The sequence below is a fragment of the Heterocephalus glaber genome, unplaced genomic scaffold (assembly GCF_053883595.1).
Source record: "Heterocephalus glaber isolate CG9 unplaced genomic scaffold, H.glaber_assembly_v1.0 deba00001481, whole genome shotgun sequence".
Lineage (NCBI taxonomy): Eukaryota > Metazoa > Chordata > Mammalia > Rodentia > Bathyergidae > Heterocephalus > Heterocephalus glaber.
Genome location: NW_028258317.1, coordinates 18,575,614 through 18,598,759, shown reverse-complemented (window position 1 = coordinate 18,598,759; position 23,146 = coordinate 18,575,614). Strand labels below are relative to the sequence as shown.

At 39.1% G+C, this 23,146-nt stretch overlaps 1 protein-coding gene and 1 pseudogene across 12 annotated transcripts in view; one reads left to right on the top strand and one right to left on the bottom strand.

Annotated features, from left to right (window-relative positions):
* Nucleotides 1–23,146, bottom strand: part of Ubap2 (ubiquitin associated protein 2) — a 121,932-nt gene that overhangs the window by 30,849 nt on the left and 67,937 nt on the right. For 9 of the 12 annotated variants that reach the window (XM_087183763.1, XM_021252966.2, XM_087183766.1 and 6 more), the window contains 4 exons: nt 22,794–22,871; nt 11,929–11,983; nt 9,367–9,470; nt 1,545–1,610 (listed from right to left, as the gene is read on the bottom strand). In XM_087183763.1, the coding sequence (XP_087039889.1) occupies nt 1,545–1,610; nt 9,367–9,470; nt 11,929–11,983; nt 22,794–22,871 (303 nt within the window). Of the gene's footprint in view, nt 1–1,544; nt 1,611–2,314; nt 2,368–6,505; nt 6,532–9,366; nt 9,471–11,928; nt 11,984–22,793; nt 22,872–23,146 lie in introns of all 12 variants that reach the window. The other 3 variants (XM_087183768.1, XM_021252969.2, XM_087183770.1) reach the window with 2 other exon arrangements.
* On the top strand, nt 16,046–17,766 carry LOC147825853 (splicing factor 3B subunit 1 pseudogene; annotated as a pseudogene).

Sequence of the window (23,146 nt, the reverse complement as noted above, 5' to 3'; positions counted from 1 at the left end):
CAACCTCCATTATCACAAATGGGGTGGAAGGGAGAAAAGAAATCTCGTGTACTGCTATGAACCACAGTGTTGCAGGAAGGAAAACTGTGGGTCCCATTTCCTTTCCCTGCTTCTTCTGTGGCTCTTGACTGCTTACATTCTGAAATCATTAATAAGGTTTAATACTGACAAATATTTAAATTAACAATCTGATCATTCTGTTGGCTCACTTCTCAGACCTTTAAATGGTTTCCGTAGTTTCTCCAGAAGTAACAAAAGCAAATAATGAATTTATGTACTCCCACAACATCTCTTTAAAATAGTTTCTTTTTTTTGCTGGGCATGGTGCTGCACACCTATAATCCCAGCACTTGGGAGGCTGAGGCAGGAAGACCACCACCAAGTTTGAGGGCACACTGAACTACACAGCAAGACCCTGTCTCAAAACACCAAAAATAAATAAATATTTTCTTGCTTTTTGTTTTTGCAGTGGTGGAGACTGAGCCCAGGGCTTTGCACACTACCCCCTATACCCTCCATAGTTTTTAAAATTTTGAGACAGGGTCTCTCTCTCTCTTTTTCTTATGGTTTTCTGAGTCAGGTTCTCATTATGTAGTTCAGGCTGGCCTTGAACTCACAGTGATCCTCCTGCCTCAGCCTCCCCAGTGCTGGGATTATAGGAATGCGTCAACACTCCTAGTAAGAATATCTTAAAGGTATTTTAAAAAAGTGATAGTTTAAATGAAAAATACAAAATGCAACTATTCTCAGTAGGAAATCAGTAGTGGATGCTTTGTTCTCTTGGTGCCACACAAGCCTCTTAGCACACATACTGTCCCATGAAGCTAAATGAATCTGAGGTAAATTATCCACCTATACTTCACTCACATTCTTTTACAACATGACTTTAAATACTAATATAGAATCTCCAATCTTTTTTTGTGATGCTAAGGATGGAACACACAGCCTTTGCACTGACCTATATCCCCAGCCCTTTTTTATTTCGGGACAAATTCTCACCAAGTAGCTAAATTGCCCAGCCTAGCCTCCAATGTGTGGTCCTTCTTCAAATTTCCAGAGTGCTGGCATTGTAGCATATGCACCACCCCACGCCTGGGGCCTGGGCAACTGAGGTATTTGTAGGGTGCTGTCTCACAATAAAGAGATAAAAATAAGCCCTGGGGTAAATCCCCAGCATCAGGGAGAGAGGGAGAGCAAGAGATGAGAGAAGAAGGCAGAGAGGGAGAGAAGAAAGGAAAAGGAGGAAGAGGAGAGAACATTTTACAAGACTCTTTAAATTTTCCCTGTTTTGTCTTTAGTGGTGCTGGGGATCAAAATAGGGCCTCACACATACTAGAAAAATTGTCTCAGTCTGTTACAGCCCCAGACCTGTAAGATTCTTTTGTTTGTTTTGAGATAAGGTCTAACTATGTAGTCCAGGTTGGCCTTGAATTTGCAGCAAGCCTCCTGCCTCAGCCTCTGGAGTGCTGGGATTAGAGGCATGTGCCACCATACCTGGCTGCAAGATTCTTAACTAAGTAAATTTAAAATAAAATATTTCATACCTTTGAGTCCATAAGAACTTTTGTTTGGCAAATCTTGGGTTATGTTGTGAGCATGAGTTGCCAGTTCTGTGGATCAATATAAAATGGAAAATTTTAACATATCAAAACAATGAAAGTAATCATAAGAGCAACTGATCAGCCCATGAAAGAGAAAGTGTCAAAACTAAGTACAGTAGACCCTCATCTGTGGTTTCAATTTCTATGGTCTAAAATAGTAAATGGAAAACTCCACAGACAAACAGAACAATCCCATTCACATAACTTTTTTTAATGAAAAATTAACTTCTATTAGCTATCATTATTAATCTTTTACTGTATCTAATTTATAAATTAAATCTCATCATAGGTATGTATGAGAAAAAACTAGACACCTAGACACACACACACACACACACACACACACACACACACACACACACACACACACGAGGGAAAGAGAGGAGATTTGGTACTATCCCCAGATAGGCCTTCACTGGAGGTTTTAGAGCATATCCCCCATGGACAAGGCAGAACCATTACTATACTGTATGTGCTACTGTATTGTCCAAGGAGAAGAAAATGTACTGCAGTCCATACTGTGATATGACACCGTGACTCAACCAATTAAGCTTTGTGCTGATGTCTCCTGAACATTCAAATTATATCAACTATCACCGTTTTCAGTGACCACATGAACCAGGCTTCCTTCCTGTTTGAGCTTTTCAGTTTTTTTGACAGGTGTTATTTTTTATCAAGTTTAGATACTAGCATTTATAAATGAGGCCACATACCAGTTTTTCTAGCTTGGTTAACATGAGTTTTCCTCATAGCCAAGAATAGATTCCTATTTAAAAAAAAAAAAGATTCCTATTATACTGTCAAAAGTCTGATTTATGAGCCTATAGAACTAAGTAAGGGCCAATCTCAACTGTCTCATCAACAAGACAGTATTTACTTTGAGACACCTGGAGAAAAGGCCAGTACTCCACCCACTGATGATACCCTTCAACTGTGTTTACAACAAACTCATAGTGCTTATCTACATGTTTTTCAGCAAGAAATCTTCTACTCTAATGAGATCGAGGGAAAGGAAGAGGAGCAAATGGAGAGAAGAAAAGGGGGAAAAGCATGAGTGGGCATAGCTAAGCTACTAAGTAATTAAACATTCTGTTCCAATACCTGATTCTTCTTTTTTTTTTTTTTTAAAGAGTCTCACTATGTAGTAGTTCAGACTGACCTTGAATTCACTACATAGCCCACGCTGGACTTCAATTCACAGTGATCCTCCTGCCTCAGCCTCTGGAGTGTTGGAATTATAGGCATGCACCACCGCACCTGGCTCCCCTTATTCTTTCAAATTAGTGGAGGTTAAAGCCACTATAAATATCACATATGTGTTTTCATTCCACCTCTGTTAAAACCTAGCAGCGGGATTATAAGGATGCACGGTGAAAGTGCATTTCACCTCAGGCATGTATATATAAGAGTTCCAGTTATTTCACCGTCCTCACTAGCAACTTGGCATTTCTTTTAAAGCCATTTTAATAGAAGAATAATAGTAACTTACTCTTTGTGTTTTCCTGATAACTAAGGATGAATATAGTTTTGTAGGCTTACTTACCATCCATATATCTGCCTTTGTGAAACACAAGGTCAAATCTTTTGCTGTTCTGTTAAGTTTTTAATTTTGAAATAATAAGAGATCCACAGGAAGTTACTCTTTACTCAGTCTCTAACAATGGTAACATCTCACCTAAGTATATAACAAGATTAAAGCAGAAAACCTATATATACATATTGTGTATACACTGCTCTATATAATTTCTTTTTATTTTTAATTTTTTTTTTTTTAGTACCGAGGATCAAACTCAGAACCTTGGGATTGCAAGGCAGCCACAGTGCCACTGAGCTAAATCCCCCAGCTATATCATTTCTTATTGTGGTAAAATGTATGTTACATAAAATTTACCATTTTAACTTTCTTTAAGTGTAGAATTCAGTGGCACTAACTACATTCACAATGTTGGAAACCATTACCACTACCAATTTCCAAAACTTTTCCCCCTTTTTGCACATTTTTAACTCTTACTTTTTGGGGGGGGGGGGTTCTTTTTACCAAATTGAGTTATTTCTAAGTTCTTTGTCAAGCATGGGCTTTGTAAATATCTTCTCACTGACCATAGCTTGCCCCTTAATTTCTCTCCTCTCTTTCTCTTTCTCTCTCTCTCTCTTAGAAGAGTTTTTATTGGAAAAAAGGAGAAGGACAATAGCTCCTGGAGTTTCAGGAGGGGTCCAGAATGTAGCAGCCATATGGTCCACTGATGCAGAACTAATTATAGATAAACAGAGCATAGGAGTTACTTGTTTAGTGGCCACCTATCACAGGTAGCTCTGTTTTATTCTCTGGGATTACAGGTGTGCAGCGTCTGGTGGTTACAATTCTATATACATTTAACTCATATATCTGTGCTCCTAAGAAAGGGTAAATTCCATCATATATAAGTTAATGTCAATAAATTTTTTAAAAAACATCAGTGGAGAAAACTTTCACATGATAGATTACTCACAATTATTAAATTCAAAGATAGGCTCAATTTAGACTAAAGTTTTCAGGGGCTAAGGAAACATCTCAGTGGTAGAACCCTTCCACATCATGCATAAGGCCCTGGGTTCAATCCCCAGCACCAAAAACACTAAAGTTTACAATAAAGAGACTTAACATGCCTGTAATCCCAGCTACTTCATATGCTGAGGCAAGAGGATCTAAATTTCAAGGCCTGCTTGATCAACTTAGTGAGACCTTTTCTCAAAAGTAGAAATGAAGAAGGGCCGGGGACTTAGCTCAGTGGTTTCGGCACCTGCCGCACAAGTGCAAGGTCCCAAGTTCGACCCCCGATACCAAAAAAAATTAAAAAATTAAAAAAAAAAAAAAGAGAAGAGCCAATGGCAGTACACACACCTGTACTCCCACCACTTTGGAGGCTGAGGCAGGAAGATCACAAGCACAAGTCCCACTTGGGCAACATGGCCAGACTCTGTCTCAAAATAAAAAACAAAAATGAGGGTTGAAGATGTATCTCAGTGGTAGAGTGCTTCACTAGCATGTGCATGTGCAAGGCCCTGAAATGCCCTCAAAAATTAAAACTAAAGTCCCTTCCATTTATACCTAAATGGATGCATATTGAGGCCATACTCTTAAGTGAAATAAATAGGACACACGTGTGTAAATACCGAATAGTTTCTCTACTGTGAGAAACTGAAAGTGTAAATAAGGATTAAAATGATTAAAATAATTGATAATTTGAAATAGGAAAAGGTCCAAAGGTGTAGGGGTGGTGGGAGGGGAAGGGGAAAGGAAAGAAGGTAAAGGAAAAACTATAAGAAAAGAAAAAAAATGAAAATGAAATCTATGTAAACAGGGTGGAGGGGGTGAAGGGCACGCAGGTAATGGGGAAAAAAATAAGAACCAACATACATCATGTACAGGTACAAGCACCCAATGATAAATGTAAATATATTGTATACCTAACGTGTACGAATAAAAGAATTTAAAAAGAATAAAAAATAAAAATAAAAAAATAAAACTAAAGTCCCTTCATTTATTGTGTTTAATTTCACTAATACTGTCTTACATTTTTTTCTAGGCAGAAGTCTCTTGATCCTACATATATTCAGGTTCATTCAGTTTCACTTGGTGTCTTATGGGATGACTATCAACTTTTTTTCCCATTTTGTTTGTTATGATTTATAGAAATACATCTATTATGATAATTTGTACCTTACACCCTGTTCACCTCCATCATTAATTCTAATGATTCGTCTATAGATTCTTTAACAGCATCATAAGAAATGACATTTCTCCAATTTAAGGCCTATGACCTCTCTCCCCATCTCCATTTTTGCAGTTAGTACCTGTTATTGCTTATAGCTACATGTCTCCACAAAGCCTCATGCAAGCATAGATGGGGCTTTTGAGAGGTGGCTGGAACATAGGCGTGTGATAACTGGATCAGACCATTGACTGGTTTAGTTGTGGGTAAAAGGATTACTGAAGACAGAAGTGCCATCTGGGAGGGGATGGCACCAACCAATAGACTTATAGCCTGGATGGAATACAGAAAGACAGAAGGGCTGGGTGAAGTGGTGCACACCTGGGATCCTAGCACTTGAGAAGAGGCTGAGGCTGGAGGATCACCATGAATTCAAGGTGGGCTCCATTCTGAGTTCAAAGTCAGCCTGATCTACATAGTGAGAACCTGTCTCAAAACACAAACAAAATAAAAAGGCAGGCAGGCTTGCTGCTTTCTGCCCACAATGCCATGGACTGTTTCTCCTTTGCCATGCCATACTGCCTTGGAGCCTGCCTACAATGGACTGAGATGTCTACAAACTGTGAGTTAAAATAAACTTTTCTTCCTTTACTTGTGGGTGTTGGGTATTTTGTCTCAGCAATAAGGAAGGAACTAAGACAGAGCTCCACTACAGTGGCAAACAAAAGCAGTAAAAACATGCACTTCAAAAAAAAAAAAATGCACTTCTTTTTCCCCTTTAATATTGGAGATTGAACGTAGGGCCTCCATAATGAACTATGCCCCCAGCACTTTTTATTTTGTATTTAAGATAGGGTCTCAGTAAGTCACTAAACTGTGACTGGATTTGAACTTTTAATCCTCCTGCCTCAGCCTCCCAGAGTGCTAGAATAATAATTTTTTTTTTGAGACTGGGTCTTGCTGTGTAGTTCCAGCTGGCCTGGGAATTAAGGGGTCCAGCCTAGCCAGTGATTTAGCTCAGTGGTTCTGCTGCCTGCCTCGCAAGCGCAAGGTCCCAAGTTCGATCCCCAGTACCAAAAAAAAAAAAAAAAAGGCTAACCTCAAACTCTTGGCAATCCTCCTGCCTCAGCCTCCCAAGAGCTGGGGTTACAAGCATGTGCCACGATGCCAAGCTAGAGTGCTAGAATTGTATATGGACACCACCATACCCACCTGAGATCAAGAACTTTTATCTTGTTCTAGAAGAAAAACATTCAACATAACTCTATTAACTGTAATAAATAATCAAGTTTAGTAGCTATGCTTTATCTAGTTAAGAAAATTTCCTTGTATTCCTAACTGCCAGGTTTTACTGTTTTAAAAATCATGAGTGCTTTAAAAAAAGTCATGAACGGATATTTAATGTTGCCAAATGCTTTTCCTTATTAAAATGATAAGATGAATTTTCTCCTTAGTTCTGACAAGAAAATATAGTTACATGTTTTTACATATAATGTATACCATCAAATCCAATGTGTGTGTGTGTGTCTGTATGGTACTGAGAAGTGAATCCAGAGCCTCTACACTGAGCTATATCCCCAGTTCCTTTTTGTTTAACTTATTTTTGGTACCGGGGATCAAACTTGGGTCCTTGCGCTTGCGAGACAGGTGGCGAAACCACTGAGCTAAATCCCCACCCCCTCCCCAGTTCTTTTTTAGTTTTTACTCTGAGGCAGGGTCTCACTAAATTGCCTAGCCTAGGCTTCAACTCTGGGAGTACAGGTCTGTATTTGAGCCATGCCCAGCTCCAATCCCACTTTTTAAAGTATAAAACTGAATAGTTTTTATTATATTGACAATATTTGCAACCACTAGAACATTCTCCTCACTCCTAAAATAAACTCAAAACCAATTATTAGGTCTCTCTCCATTACCACCACATTGTTTCCATCCTAGATGGCTACCAATCTATTTTCTGTTCTTATGGAATTGCCGAATCTGGACATTCACAATCAATGAATCACAAAATACAAAAGATGTCATCTTTTGTAACTGATAATAAGTTATTTTATGTAGTATAACATTTGATGCATGGTTGATCCATGATGTAGGATGGATCCTCCATTTTTTATGACTAAACAGTATCCCATTAAATAAATAATCTCCATTTTGATTTGTGGGGGGGTACCAGGGATTGAGCTTGAGACCTTGCACTTGCAAGGCAGACAGCAGAACCACTGAGCTAAATCCCCAGCCCCTCCATTTTGATTATTAATTCATCCACTAACTGGCAATAGATTGCTCCTACTTTTTGATAATTACAAACTGCACTGCTATGAACAGTTCTACACAAGGTTTTAATAGAACTTATGTCTTCCATTTTCTTGGGTTTATGTCTGCAAGTTGACAGATTTTTAAAGGTTAAACAAATTTGAATATTAAGAATAAATTTGGCCAGGGATGTAGTTCAGCGGCACAGCACCTGCCTAGCAACTGTGCAGCCCTGAGTTCAATTTCTGGTTTAAAAAAAAGAATAAATTTAACATGGCCATGATGTACTATAATAATTGTATCTTACTGGATTCTATTTTCTAATATTTTAATTTAAGATTTTCACAAGAATGAGATCAGGCTCTAATTTCAAATTTGTTATCACACCTTATTGCTTTTTTTCTGGGGACAGGTAGAAGAATTTTTATTTTGAGACAGGGACTCACTAAGTCACTAAATTGCCCAGACTGGGCTCAAATTTGTCTCCTGCCTCAGCCTCCCAGAATGCTGGGATTATAGCAATGCACTATCACACTGGGTTTCCTAAAACCAATTATTTATGCTTCTTCACTTTCAATTATGAGTCTCACAAGAAACATCAATTTCACTAGTATTTTCAAATAATTATATATAATTTTTATTAATCCTCTTACAGTATATCTATTTCTAGTTCACTGATTGTGCTTCTAGGATGGTGGCTGTGTTTCACTTTTGGGCCAGAGTTTATGTTATGGATGTTCACTTTTTGATAATTTATTGAGCTATATTTTTACATGTTGGGTTATATTTCATTTTTATTTTATTTTATTTTATTTTATTTTATTTTTTGAGACACTTTCACTATGTAGCTCAGGGTGGTCTTGAACCCACTGTGTAATCCATGCTGGCCTCGAACTCACAATAATTTTCCAGCTTCAATCTCCCAAGTGCTAGGATTATAGGCATGCATTACCACACCTAGCTTATATTTCATTGAAGTGTTATATTTTTATAAATATAACCTCAGTATTTAATGTATATTATCATGAATCAATCCTCTACAGAGCTCTATGTAATTAAATGTTAACAAATTATTTACCAATGAAATTCCAAAAATAATCTGGTAACAGCAGAATATAGAAAAATTTGCAAAAGCATACTGCCCTAATACTATCATCTTTATCTGACCAAATTTTGGTCTCCACCAATAAGAATGGTAAGCACTTTCAATAAAGTGTCTTGTAAGAAATTCTGAAGGGCCGAGGATTTAGCTCAGTGGTTCCACCACCTGCCTCACAAGCTCAAGGTCCCGAATTCTATCCCCAGTACAAAAAAGAAGAATTCTATGTACAGTATCTGTGACACACTGCAATAGCAGTACAGCTTTGTACTAATTTGTGCAGATTATACAGTCTCTCACAGTATAACAGGAAAAGTCTAATTTTTCATCATCAATGAGACAGGAGGAGGTCATTACAGATCCCAGGCTGCACTCCAACTCAACTTGGTGATACTCTTCCCTTGGCCTCGCAAGTGTTGGAATTACAGGCATGTGCCATCATACCCAGCCATCAATGAAGTATGTTTAAGTGAGAGACTTTAAGAACCAACTAAGAGTAGTATGAGTAGTGTCCATCAGCACATTTAGGCTTTATTTTTGCATGATGACATAAGACTCCTAATACCTCCAATATTTAAAACCCATCTCTGGACTGCTGGTAAAGTTTTGTGGTAGACCAAGTTAACTAGCATGCCCAAGACCCTGGGTTTGATCCTTGGGACAAGAAGAAAGGAAAAGAAAAAGAAAAAGAAAAACCCCTTTCCGACAAAAACATAGTACTTACCAGATTCTTCACCTGCACCATTCTGAGCAGCTTCCCAAACTACTAGTTTTGTCCCACATCCATCTGTAGATGTAGAATCTGAATAGTCTGCAGGATTGAATGTCCTAGAGTTTGAAATACAAAAAGAATAAAAGCAAATGAAGCCAGCCACACATAACTGAACATGATCTTCCCTACCAAACAAGCTTAGTCCCTTTAACAACCATCGTAAAAGGCTTCTCCCTTCCTTTCATTATTTCGTTATAACTTACTGTTTCAGCCATTGGCATGCATGGCTTCTAAAAAGCTGAGGTGGCCTAGGGATCTTCTATATAATCCACTATGTTTGGCCTTATTTTCTTTACAATGTGGTTCTCTGCAGCCTAAGGCAGTCCTGCGGTTCTGAAGTCTTTTTAAGCCAAAATAGGGCACTAATGGAAAGTTCCATTGAATACTAAGACACTGCTAGTAAACAAGTCTTTTCTTCCCAAGTCAGAACCCAAGCTTTACAACCAGGCATGGTGGCACACATCTGTGATCCCAGCACTCAGGAGGCTGAGGCAGGAAGGTCGCTCCAAGTTTAAGGGTAGTTTTGGCTATATAATGAGTTCCAGGCCAGCCTGAACTACACAGCAAGACCTTGTCTCAAAAAAAAATTGTTTTATAACAGAATTATATCCTTTATATATACAAAAAATAGATATAGATGCTAAGATATTTTGTTTACCCCTTTATTATGGCATAAATGAAAAACATCTCCCCGAAGTCTTGTGTTCAGAGCTGTAGGGCTTTTGAAAAGTGATTGCCTCATGGGGCTGCTACACTCATTAGTGGATTAATCCACTGATGAGTTCATAGCTGAATGTGCTGTTAGGGGCTGGCACAAAGAGTTGAGTTACTGGGGGCGTGACACAGAATGGTATATTCTTGTCCCTGGCTCCTCCCTTTGATCTCAGCTTTCTGGCTGCCATGCCCTTCCACCATGCCAGTTCTGCCATGGCCTTTCAACATGTCCCTCCACCGTGGAGCCAGTCAACCATGGACTGAATCTACTGAAACCATGAGTCAAAATAACTTTCTTTTGAGGGCGTTGGGTATTTTGTCCCAACAATGGGAGTACTAATATACCCCCTTTTATTTTTTATTTTCTGTGAGTTAGTCTTGCTTTGTAGTTCAGGCTGGCCTTGAACTCACAGCAATCCTCCTAACTCAGCATGCTACCATATCCAGCTATTCCTTTCTACTTTCATTAAAACCCTAAACTGAACACCCATAAGGAATGATTCAAAGGTCTCATGTGGGCTGAAATAGATACAAACTAAACTCTTCACAAAATATGAAGTAAACTGAAAAATCTACAAAATAGTTTAACAGTATTAACCTTAGACATTTGACTGATCTTCCGAGGTTTCTCCCTGTATTTTCATTCCTCCTTTTTCCTCAGAGAGCTCAGGTGAAAAACAGAAATGGCAGATGACACTATCTCCTCTAGACTGCACAGCTTCCACGAGTGCTTCCCTAAAGGCTATGAAGTCAAAGGGTTCTTTGTGGCACTAATCTCCTCCCTTCAACATTGGGCTTCTGCAAGATTTTTGTTGTTGTTGCTGTTGTTTTAATATGCAACACTACAGAACAAACTCAGGGGTGCTCTACCACTGAGTTACATCCTCAGCCCTTTTTAATTTCTATTTTGAGACAGTGTCTTGCTAAGTTGCCCAGGCTAGTCTGAGAATTGCAATCCTCCTGCCCCTGCCTTCTGAATACTTGGAATAGCATGTGTGTACACTACATCTGGCCATAAGATTTTTAAAAACAATTTTTTTCTAAGAATCCAGTAGGAGCTAAAGTTTTCAAAGCAGCAAGATGGAACAGAAAACAACAGAAATAATAATAAACCATTAATTATAGCACATATTTAGTTTACACATTCTTTACTGTTATAATTCAGGACAAAAGTAACACTTTTACATGAATAAGCATTGTGCATACTTAACATTCAAAAACAAATGTTGGATTTACCAGCTCTTACGCAGTAGCTTTCAACTAGGTGTAAAAAATTATGCACACAAGCATGTGCGTGCACACACACATACACACTCCACACCCCAGGAACATGTAGCAATGTCTGTAGACATTTTGATTGTCACATCAGGAGGAGTACCACTGCCATCTAGTAAGGAGAGGAGAGGGTTGTTGCTAAACATCCTACAATGTACAGAACAACCACCACCACAATATATTCATCCAACCCAGAATGTAAATAGTGCCAAGGCTAGAAACCATGCTCTAATGCCTACTGAAAAATCAATTTTAGGGGCCAGGGATTTAGTTCAGTGGTGCCACTCCCTGCCTCGAAAGTGCAAGGTCCTGAGTTCAATCCCCAGTACCAAAAAAAAAAAAAAAAGGAAAGAAAAATCAATTTTATTTGTACTATTTTCACTTGTTAGTAAAACTCTTCAAGTATAAAAAACATCTTAATTCATCAAGATAAATAAAGTGGGAACAGAACAGAAGAAGGGAAACTGTAACAAAGTGAAGTATACGGAAGGAAATAACTATGAAAATAGGATGACTGTGACTTACCCCATGCTTTGGGCTGAGAATCTTCCTGCTCCTCTTCCTCTGCCTCGTCCAAATCCTTTTAAAAACAAACCAAAAAAGTATACAATACTATATACAATACTAGTATACAATACTACATATGTTCTACACAGTTCTACCCCTTCATCCTCTACTCATCACACAAACAGTATCATGATTATTTCTAATAGCACTAGGATTCCTCATCAGGTAATAGAATTTGCAGGTCCCTTGCTGACATACCTACCTACCCTGTTATTAACTCCAGGAGAAAGGGAGGGAAGAGGGAAGCAGGTAGAGTGGAGAGAGGAGAAAAAGGAGAAGAAATCAGTGTTTGTGGTTCCTGAAAAAATTTAAAATAGAATTAATGACAGCCAGAATACAAAAGTTACTTACCGCCCTTTAAAAAAAAAAAAAGTCTAAAACTCAAAAGACAACCAACCATCTACAGTGAGGCAGATCCTAACTGCAGACATTTCCCTGACCCCAAAAATGTGCAATCTAAAGAGAATCAAAAAGGCTCAGTGAGTCTAATCTAAGAAGGTAAAAAACAATCCCTACCCCTCATCCCTAAGAGGAAGGAAGAAAAGGTTTGCTAACAGCCAGTTGTGCCAGAAACTATGTACACACTCCGGGCTGTAGCATGAATACTCAAAAGGCACTGACTAGCTCTGAAGTTTTTTATATTGATAAAATTCTTTGATTTTTTTTTTTTGTAAGGTTTTTTGAGACGGGGTTTTACTATAATTCAAGCTAGCCTTGAACTCACAGTGATCCTCCTATCTCAGCCTCCCAAGTAGCGGGATTACAGCCACCACAAACAGTGGAAATTCCCTAAATTTTGAGAGCTGGTTCAGTAACAGATGTTGCTCTTCCTATGCCCAGAGATTTGCCCAGGTCATGTATAATAGCAGAGCATCTATGGGGCTGGTGCAGCTCAAGGAGTCAGGCAAGCAAGCTATGCCTCTATGTCCCTGGGCTACAGGAAAAGGAAGGTCCCCAAATTCAAAGAAGCCTACATAAATCTAATGACGACGACAACAAAATATCTCAGGGATTCAATAATAAGGAAAATTTAGAATGTGTTATGTACATGTACGAACTCCTCAAGATAAATGTAGTCGTTATATACTGCAAAAATGTACTAATAAAAGTTTTTTTTAAATAAAATTTAGAAACTATTCTTCTATCCCCTATATTAGCTTTTCTTTAGGAAAGAGGTCTGATGATAAATGTGTAGTTATTTCACAAAAGTATTAATGGATTCAAATATTCGTGAATGAAAATCTGGTTTCAAAAAAAGGTCTACAGCAGGCATGTGGCACACGCCTGTAATTCTAGCACTCAGAAGGCTGAGGCAGGAGGATCACCATGAGTTTTGAAGCCAGCCAGCTTGGACTACACAGAGAGACGCTGTCTCAAAAACCCAGTAAGAGGGGCTGGGGATTTAGCTTAGTGGTTCCACCACCTGCCTCCCAAGCAGAAGGTCCTGAGTTTGATTCCTGGTACCCCCGGAAAAAAAAAAAACCCAGAAAGAAAAGCCCAACAAACAACCCCACCACTTCAAAAGAACAAAAAAGGTCTAGCAGGGTAACTATATATAAAAAATTAGAACAAAAGATTTTCAAAGTTTTTACCATACAGAAATGATAAATGTCTGCACTTAGATACGTTTAATTTGATATAAACATTATCTAATACATACATTATAAAAACCATCACCCCATTAATGGATATTAATTTTAGGCTTTTATACATAGTTAAAAATAAATTTAACTTTTTAAAAAAGTATATTATACAGGTGGAAGGGAAAAGTAGTAAGTTTACAAAAGAGAAACAGGGCAGAAACCACATTCTATAACATAGTCATTAAAGTTACTACCATCAGTAATGCATGAGACAAACTTGTATTAATGCCTTCTAATATGATGTGTGGAGAACAGTTACCAGCACTTTGTGACATACCTGCCAAAATACAACCTGAATCTAATTGTAGGGAAGTATCTCTGATATGGAAGAACATTCTACAAAATAAATACTCTTGAAAACTCCCAAAGCCATGTGAAACAGACAAATCACTGCTGAACTGACACAGACAAGAGACTAAATAAACATGGCAACTAAATGCAGAGTGCAGTCCTAGATATGATCCGGTAACGAATATTTTCTTTATGCCTGAAAGAACATAATCAGGATAATAAACAAAATTTGAAAAAGGTCTAGAGCCATCAATAGTAGTATATTCTGGGCAGGCATGGTGGTATAAAATTGTAATCCCAGCACTCAGGAGGCTGAGGCAGGAGGATCACTGCAAGTTTGAGGACAGCCTAGGCTACAAAGTGAGTTCAAGACCAGCCCGGACTACACAGTCTCAAAAAAAAAGGGGGTACTATTTTCCTGATTTTATCATTATAATGGTTCTATAATAGAATATCTCTTTTTTGGGGGGATGGTTTTTGGAGACAGGGTCTTGTTATGTAGTTCAGGATGGCCTCGAACTCACTATGTAGACCAAAGTGGCCTCGAACTCATGCCAATCCTCCTGCCTCAGCCTCCCCAAGTGCAGGGATTACTGGTGTGCGCTACCAGCCCCAGCTTAGAAAATCTTTGTTCAAAGGATATATATAGTCTGAAATTGGGATGGTATTAAGCCTGTAATTTACAATAAAAAATTTCAGGGAAAAAATGGTAAGGTGAATATAATAAAATATTAAAACTTGAGGAATCTGGGTGAATGAAATGAACAATGGTATTTTTAATTAAAAAAATATGTAAAACTGGACCGGGGATTTAGCTCATTGGTTACGCCGTTTGCCTCGCAAGCCCAAGGACCCAAGTTCGATCCCTGACGAAAAAAATAGTAAAACTACACTGCAGAGCATTTCTGAGCATATTTCCTAAATAAATTTTTACTTTGTGAAAAAATTAAATTCTTTCCTATCTTAGGCCCTTTGCACTATCTCTTCCTTTGATACAGAATGCTCCTGCCTGATTTTTGTTTGCTTTCTCCTTCCTCAACTTCCCCACACCATGCAATAAACTTGAGGCATCTCCAGGTTAATGGATGCAACTTGAGAATACAATGTTGAATGAAATAAATCAGGCACAAAAGCTTAACTATCACATGGTTTCTCTTATATGAGAAAGTCAAAATATACATGTATTTACATACAAATAAAGAGCAAAACAGAAGATAAAAGGGGACAAGTTGAAATAACTCCCCAAATTATCTATTCTGTTGTTTCAAAAAATAATTTAAGGTACTGATTTGTTTCTTGAAAAAATAAGAGACACTAATGACACTTAATCACATCATTCATTATCCTCCCCCCTCCCCCACCCCGCTCCAGTACTGGAGATTGAACTCAGGACCCTGCGCTTGCCAGGCAGGCACAGTGTCACTGAACTAAATCCTGGGCCCATATTTCTAAGGTGAATATTGCTCTTCAACAACATAAATATGTAAATCTTACTTGTTGGATTTAAGATTGATATGTAACCCCATTTTCATTAACATGGATTTTTTTCATGGATTAAATTTAAATTATTTAAAGGTACAATAATTTTGCTACATAATTTTAAGAAATAACCTATTTGTTCAGAAATTGATTTTATTTTAGAACACTACATTCTGTCAAATGCTATGGGGTACTAGGACTCAATAAGATATTGCACAGGATTCAAAAATTAAAAGTAGGGCTGGAAATTTAGTTCAGTGGTTTCGCCGCCTGCTGCCCAAGCGCAAGGACCTGAGTTCGATCCCCGGTACCAAAAAATAAAAAAATAAAAAATAGGGGCTACAGATATAGCCAGAATCGCTATCATCAAAAATACTGAAGATAAGCAAATACTGGCAAGGAGAAGGACCCTTTTATACTGTTGGTGGAAATGTAAATTAATATAACCACTTTCGAGAATTCCAGTCTCCTGATGAAGAAATGAAGAAAATCGTGCTGAAGGTGGTAAAACAGTGATGTGGAACAGATGGTGTAGAAGCAAACTACATTAAAACAGAGATTCTTCCTCCTTTTTTTAAGCACTTCTGGTAGCACAGAATGGCTTTGGATAGAAGAAATTACCAACAGCAAACAAAGTAGGTGCAGCAAAAATCATATCCAGGATGGTGGACGATCTGAAAGATGAAGCTGAGCAGTACCAAAAAATGGTGATGGAAACAATTAAGAAAATTATGGGCAGGGCCAGGGATTTAGTGCAGTAGTGCCACCACCTGCCTCGCAAGCGCAAGGTCCTAAGTTCAATCCCTGGTGCCATTAAAAAAAAAAAAAAAAAAAGGAGGGGGGCAACCTGGGAGTGGCCAATATTGATCACAAACTTGAAGAACAACTGATTGATGGTGTCTTTGGCACAGTGGTCAATGTACTTGGGAAACGAGTCAAACCACACTTGCCTCAGATCTCGGGTACAGTTCTGTGGCATTTAAACAACAAACCCCCCAAAGTCAGGCAGCAGGCAGCAGACTTGATCTCTCGCACTGCTGTGGTCATGAAGACTTGTCAGGAGAAAAAGTTGATGGAGCACTTGGGTATCATGCTGTATGAATATTTGGGTGAAGAGTAACCCGAAGTATTGGGCAACATTCTTGGAGCCCTGAAGGCTATTATAAATGTAATAGGTATGTGCAAGATGACCCCGGCAATTAAGGATCTGCTGCCCCAACTCACTCCCATCTTGAAGAACAGGCATGAGAAAGTACAAGAGAAATCTATTGACCATGGTGAACATATTGCTGACAGAAGAGCTGAATATGTGTCTGAAAGAGTGGATAAGGATTTGCTTTGAGCTTTTAGAGCTCCTAAAAGCTCGAAAGAAAGTTATTTATAGAGCCATAGTCAACACATTTGGCTATATTCCAAAGGCCATTGGCCCTCACAATGTATTGGCCATGCTTCTAAACAACCTCAAGGTTAAGGAAAGGCAGACCAGAGTGTGCATGACAGTGGCCATAGCTATTGTCGCCGAGACGTGCTCCTCCTTCACAGTGCTCCCACCCTAATGAATGAGTATAGAGTTCCTGAACTGAATGTTCAGAACAGGGTGTAGACGTCCCTGTCCTTCTTATTTGAATATACTGGTGAAATGGGCAAAGACTACATTTATGCCGTGACGCCGTTAACTGTAAGATGCTTTAATGGATAGGGACCTTGGCACAGATAGACAGCCAGTGCAGTGGTGCAGCACATGTCGCTGGGCGTGTTCGCCTTTGGCTGTGAGGATTCTCTGAATCACCTGTTGAACCATATGTGGCCCAACGTGTTTGAGACATCTCCCCACATGATCCAGGCAGTCATGGGCAGGCTGGAGGGGCTCGGGGTTGCCATTGTGCCGTGCAGGATGCTGCAGTACTGCCTGCAGGGTCTGTTTCATCTGACTCAGAAGGTCCAAGATGTGTACTGGAAGATCTACAACTCCATCTACATCGGCTCCCAGGACTCGAGCATCGCCCACTACCCCAGAATCTACACCAAGGACAAGAATACCTACATCTGCTATGAACTCGACTACATCTTGTAGTGTTCCATGCATAGCTGTTTCACCCTTAAACTTGCTTCAATTTGGTGATATAAAATTTTAAACGTTGCAGATCAGTATAGAGCTGGTCCTAGAGGAAGAACCAGAAATCCAGTAGCATGACTTTTAAATAACCTGTCTTTGTTTCTGATGTTAAACAACAAACGCCAGTAGCGACCAAGAACACAGAGATTACACACACTATACTGGAAGGATTTCATTTTTAATTCGTCATTATGATGATTCAGAATTCATTCCTTGTATTTAAAGGAAATGTTTAATTGAAAAATAAATATTTGTGTACAAAATGCTAAAAAAAAATTTTAAATTAAAAAATAAATTAGTACAGCCACTATGGAAAACAGTGTGGAGCTTCCTCAAAAAGCTAAGGCCAGGGATTTAGCTCAGTGGTTCCACTACCTGCCGCCTGCCTCGTAGGCACAAAGACCCAAGTTCAATCCCCCATACCCCCGCCCCCCGAAAAAGCTAAGGAACAGGCCTGGGATTTACCTCAGTGGCACCTTCACCTGCCTTGCAAGCGCAAGGTCCTGAGTTTGATCTCCAGTACCAAAAAAATTTTTAAAAATTTTAAAAAGCTAAGTAACAGGCCAGGGATTTACCTCAGTGGTGCTGCATCTGCCTCACAACACAAGGTTCAAAGTTCAATCCCCAGTACCAAAAAATAAAACCTACAATAAGCCAGGCGTGGTGGCACACACACACTCGGGAGGCAGAGGCAAGAGGAACACCTCGAGTTCAAGGTTAGCCTGGGCTACATAGTGAGTTCAGGGCCAGCCTGAACTACAAAGCAAGACCCTATCTCAAAACATAAAATAAATAAAATAAAAATGAAGGAACAAGCTTAGGTGCCCACCAGTGGATGAACGGATAAAGAAAATAAGGTATATACACACAATGGAGTATTATTTAACCAAAAAGAAGAATGAAATTTTGCAGAAAAATGGATGAATCTGGAGATCAAAATGTTATTCAAACTAAGCCAGACTCAGAAAGGCAAATATCACATGTTCTCCTTAATATATGGATTCTAAAAATGATGCCAAAGTTGAAAGGATACTATTATCAGTCAAGAGGAAGGGAATATGGGGAAGGGGGAGTAAAAAGACAGGTAACAGGGAGCTGGATATATTTTACACACTGCAAGGCCCCAAAAGGTAAAACTGGGGAGGAGGGAAGGGCAAGGGAGATGAGGGCGGCATGTATGTGAAAATGATCAAAGTATGTTATGTGCATGTACAAGTCTGCAAAAATGAAATCCACGAATCCATACAACCAATATGCACTAATAAAAAAGGATGTGGGGAAAAACAAGTATCACATAATCTAATATTCATACTGAGAATGTTATTTCCAATTCATAAACACATTCTGCTATACTACAGAAACAAGAGTGCTAGGCTGTGAATTCCATGTGAAAAATGTATTAATCTTTTTCTTCATAAAGCACATTCAACCAAACTTAAATAAAACAGCAAATAAAAGTAGTGAGCATCACTAAATTTTAGATTATCTTGGAGATGCTAAATATACAAAGACCAAAAAAATTATAGATTTATATAATTTAGGGAAAAAATATATCTAGAAATAAAAATAAATAAAAGGAAAAGAAACATAGGCTTATGTGATAAAAAAATTTGAAAGACTAAAATATATGAAGGCAAGAAATCCTCAAATTATGTTTTAAGTATACTACTGCAGACTAAAAAAATACCATAAGAATAGATTAATAGCAATTTAGACAGAATGTAATTATAGCAACTGAGGAGACCAAGGCAAAAAGAATAAAAGTTCAAAGTTAATCCAGGCAACTTTGCAAGACCCTGCCTCGAAATAAATAAATAAATAAATAAGCACACAAGCTGAGGGTATAGCTCAGTGGAGGAGCACTTGCCTAGCAGTGAACCCTAATATAGCCATAGTCTTCCAGATTTTACAACCTTAGACTGGTACACTTCAGGAAGATCCCAGAAAAGCTCAGCAGGACCCCTCTGTCACCATAGAGGAGCTATCAAATAACCTGCTGACAGCATACTAACATGATGTTCTAATAATTCAGTCTTATCCTAAATCTTTTGCAAAACTCTTAATATCAAGTCCAATAGCCAAAAAAACTCCAATAACAAATAATCTTATGAAATATATTTTATATAGGAATGACTTTCCTAGTGGTTTTCATTTGAATCTGGTCCTCTACACTTCTGAGACTTACTATCTAATGAAGCCAATCGATCAAACACAAAACAAACAGCAAGCTGAGCAGGTAACACATGCCTAGAATCCCAATATTCTGGGAAGCTGATGGAAGAGGATCACAAGTTCAAGTCCAGTGTGGGAAATTAGTGACTTAGTGAGACACTATCTCAAAATTAAAAAACAAAACAAAACAAAAAAACACTTTAAGTGGGAGATGGGGAAGAGACTGAGGATAGTCTTAGTGTGAAGGCCCTGGGTTCAGTGCCAAAATTCTGCAAACACACACACACACACACACACATGCATGCGGATGCACATATAAACACAAAACAAAACAGGCCAGGGGTGGTGGCACATGCCTGTAATCTCAGCACTTGGGAGGCTGAGGCAGGAGGACTGTCGTGTGTCTGAGGGCAGCCTGACTATTGGTGAATTCAAGCCAGCCTCAACCAAAAAACAAAAACAAAACACCAAGTAGTTTGGTCTCCCCACTTTTATATAAAATTACTATAATACATTTTTTACTAGAAAAACAAAGTGCCCATATAATCACCTAGATAGTTCAATGAATCATGTTTTTGAATGTGTGCTATCTGTTCCAATTCACAAAGCAGAAAATTACATGAACAGATACCACACAGTCTAGAAAAGAATGGATTAAAAAAAAAAAAGATTCCTTGCAGAATTAATTTATGATTTAAAAAATTGTATGGGGGCTGTTAACCACAGCTCTGTATTAGAGCACTTGCCCAGCATGAGCAATGCTCTGTGTTCAATTCCCAGCACCAACAAATTAAAAAACAAAAACTCATGTCACAATACAGCAGAATTCAGACTCCTTTGGAAGGAGAGAAAACAAGAGAATGCCTTCCATTTCCCTGTCTAAAATGTCAAGAGTTCTACCAGACTCTCAGATCAAGCCAGGTATGGTGGTGCACTCCTGTAATACCAGTACTTCAGGAGGGTGAGGCAAGAGGATTTGAACCCAGTCTAGGCAATTTAGTGAGATCTTGTCTCAAAATACAAATGGGACTGTAGGTATAGCTCAGTGTGTAGGCCCTGGGTTCAATTACCCGTAATACATTTTTAAAAAAAAAGAATTCGGGGCTGGGGATTTAGCTCAGTGGTTTCGTCGCCTGCTGCACAAGCACAAGGACCCAAGTTCGATCCCTGGTACCAAAAAAAAAAAAAAGAATTCATATCCTCCTTTACAATCAATCTAGCCTGCCAGGCTTGGTGGCACACATCGGTAATCCCAGCACTCAGGAGGCTGAAGCAGGAGTACTGCTGCAAGTTTGAGGCCAACCTGAGCTACATAGCAAGACCCTGTCTCAAAAAAAAAAAAAAAAAATCTAGCCTGCCAGCTGTACATGGTAATAATATAGGCCTATAATTCCAGCACTCCAGGAGGCTGAGGCAAAAAGATCACAAATTCAAGCCCAGCCTGGGTAGTTTAGCAGATTAGTAACACCCTATCTTAAAATTTTAAAAATCAGAGGAGGGGTGTCTGACGATATAGGTCAGTGTGAAGGCCCTAGTAATAATCCCCAATAAGGGGTAAAAAATCAAGCCTACCAATTTGTCAACCAGAGTCCTAGACTTCAGAAGTTCGCACTCAGTAGCCAGGCACCTGTGCTCTGCATCTTTGGTTCAGATTTGGCTAACTCCTAGGGATGAATGTTAGACACAAGTCACTTCCACAAAGAAAGACACTGGGAGGTCTGACAACTGGCCCAGACAAAGATGACTACATGGCTAGTCATCTGAAATTGTCTGTTACCGGGGAGACTTCATCTGTTTCACAAGACTAACTTGGAGTCCTCATCCTCCCACAAAGCATCCACAGACAGGGCATCTTCCTTGGACTCAGAAGCCCAAGCTCCTGTCAAAATCAGGCCTATGAAAAAGTTATCTTTCTTGGCCCTCTTTAAGACTACACCTCCCATGTCTTACACATGGAATAAACTGGGTATTTTTTTCCTCTGCTTTAAAAAAAAACAAGAGGCCAGGAACAGTTGTCTAAATCTATAATCCCAGCTACTTGGTAGGCTGAAGTGAGGGAGCAGGATCGCAAGGTTAATGTCAAACTGGGCAACTTAGCAATAACCTGTCTCAAAATAAATAAAGCACTGGACATGTGCCTCTGAACTCTCTGGGTTCAATCTCTAGTACTGGGGGGAAAAATGGTTAGTAAAGCTTTGGGCGGGGGCCAGTGATGCCAGATGCCATGGCACACTCTTGTAATCCCTGCAACTCAGCAGCCTAAGGAAGAGGAACAAAAGCCAAGGCCATTCTAAACAATTTAGCAAGACCCTAACTCAGAACAAAACGTTAAAAAGGACTGGAATATTTAGCTCAGTGGCAGAGTGCTCCTGAGTTCAATCCCTAGTACTGGGGGAGGCAGAGATGGGGAGCAGTATCACAAAAGTAAGACATGACTTTAGTTTTTTGTTTTCTTTTGTTTTTTGAGACAGGGTCTCACTATGCTGTTCAGGTTGGCCTTGAACTCACTACGTAGCCCAGGGTGGCCTCCAACTTGTGGTGATCTTCCTGTCTCAGTCTCTTGAGTGCCATAATTACAGGCATGTACCATCACACTCAGCAAGACTTGACTTTAGATCAGGTTTTAAATCTTCAAGTTTTAAATTTTTCATAAAAGAGCTTTCTCAGCAGGGCATGTTGGCATGCAATTGTGATCCCAGCACTCAGAAAGCTGAAACAGGAGGATAGCCAGCAGGGGCTATGTAAGCCCATGGACTACATTGCAAGATCCAATCTCAAAAACAACAATGAAAAAAATCTTTCCCAGTTCATCTGAAAACAACTAATTGGCTTCTTCAAAACTGCATAATCCAGGGCCAGGGATGTAGCTCAGTGTCACCACACCTGCCTGGCAAGCACAAGGTCCTGCATTCGATTCCCAGTACCGAAAACAAACAAACAAAAACACACAGCATAATCCAAACAATTCATTCTCGGACATCAGTAAATCAATAAATGAATTATATGATTGCAAAAGACCAACCATTCTTTCAAAGTACTCTGCCCTCCCTACTTAGAGGCCCCTAAAAAGGGTCTTCTTCCCTGTGATGCCAAACATTTCTTTCCCCATCATCCTGGCTTACCTCGAACACGTGCTCGCTTGCCCCGGTCTGAAGTTCTGTCCTCTTGATTACAATCAATTCCATTCTCTTCCCCTTTAACTAAAGAGGAAAAAACAGAAAAATCTATTTTAAAACTTCCTTTTTTTGTTTTTTTGGTACCAGGGAATCAAACTGTGGTCCTTGTGCTTGCTGGCCAGGCAGCAGAACCACTGAGCTAAATCCCCGGCCCTCTTCTTCTTTTTTTTTTTTTTTTTTTGAATAATAAGCATCCCTTTATTTGCTGACTGCCATTACAAAAACTGATTACATTAGCAACAAAAGTGTCTTGAGTTGATGTCAGAGGCAGTTACTCCCCCAAAGTGTTAAGTAAAACA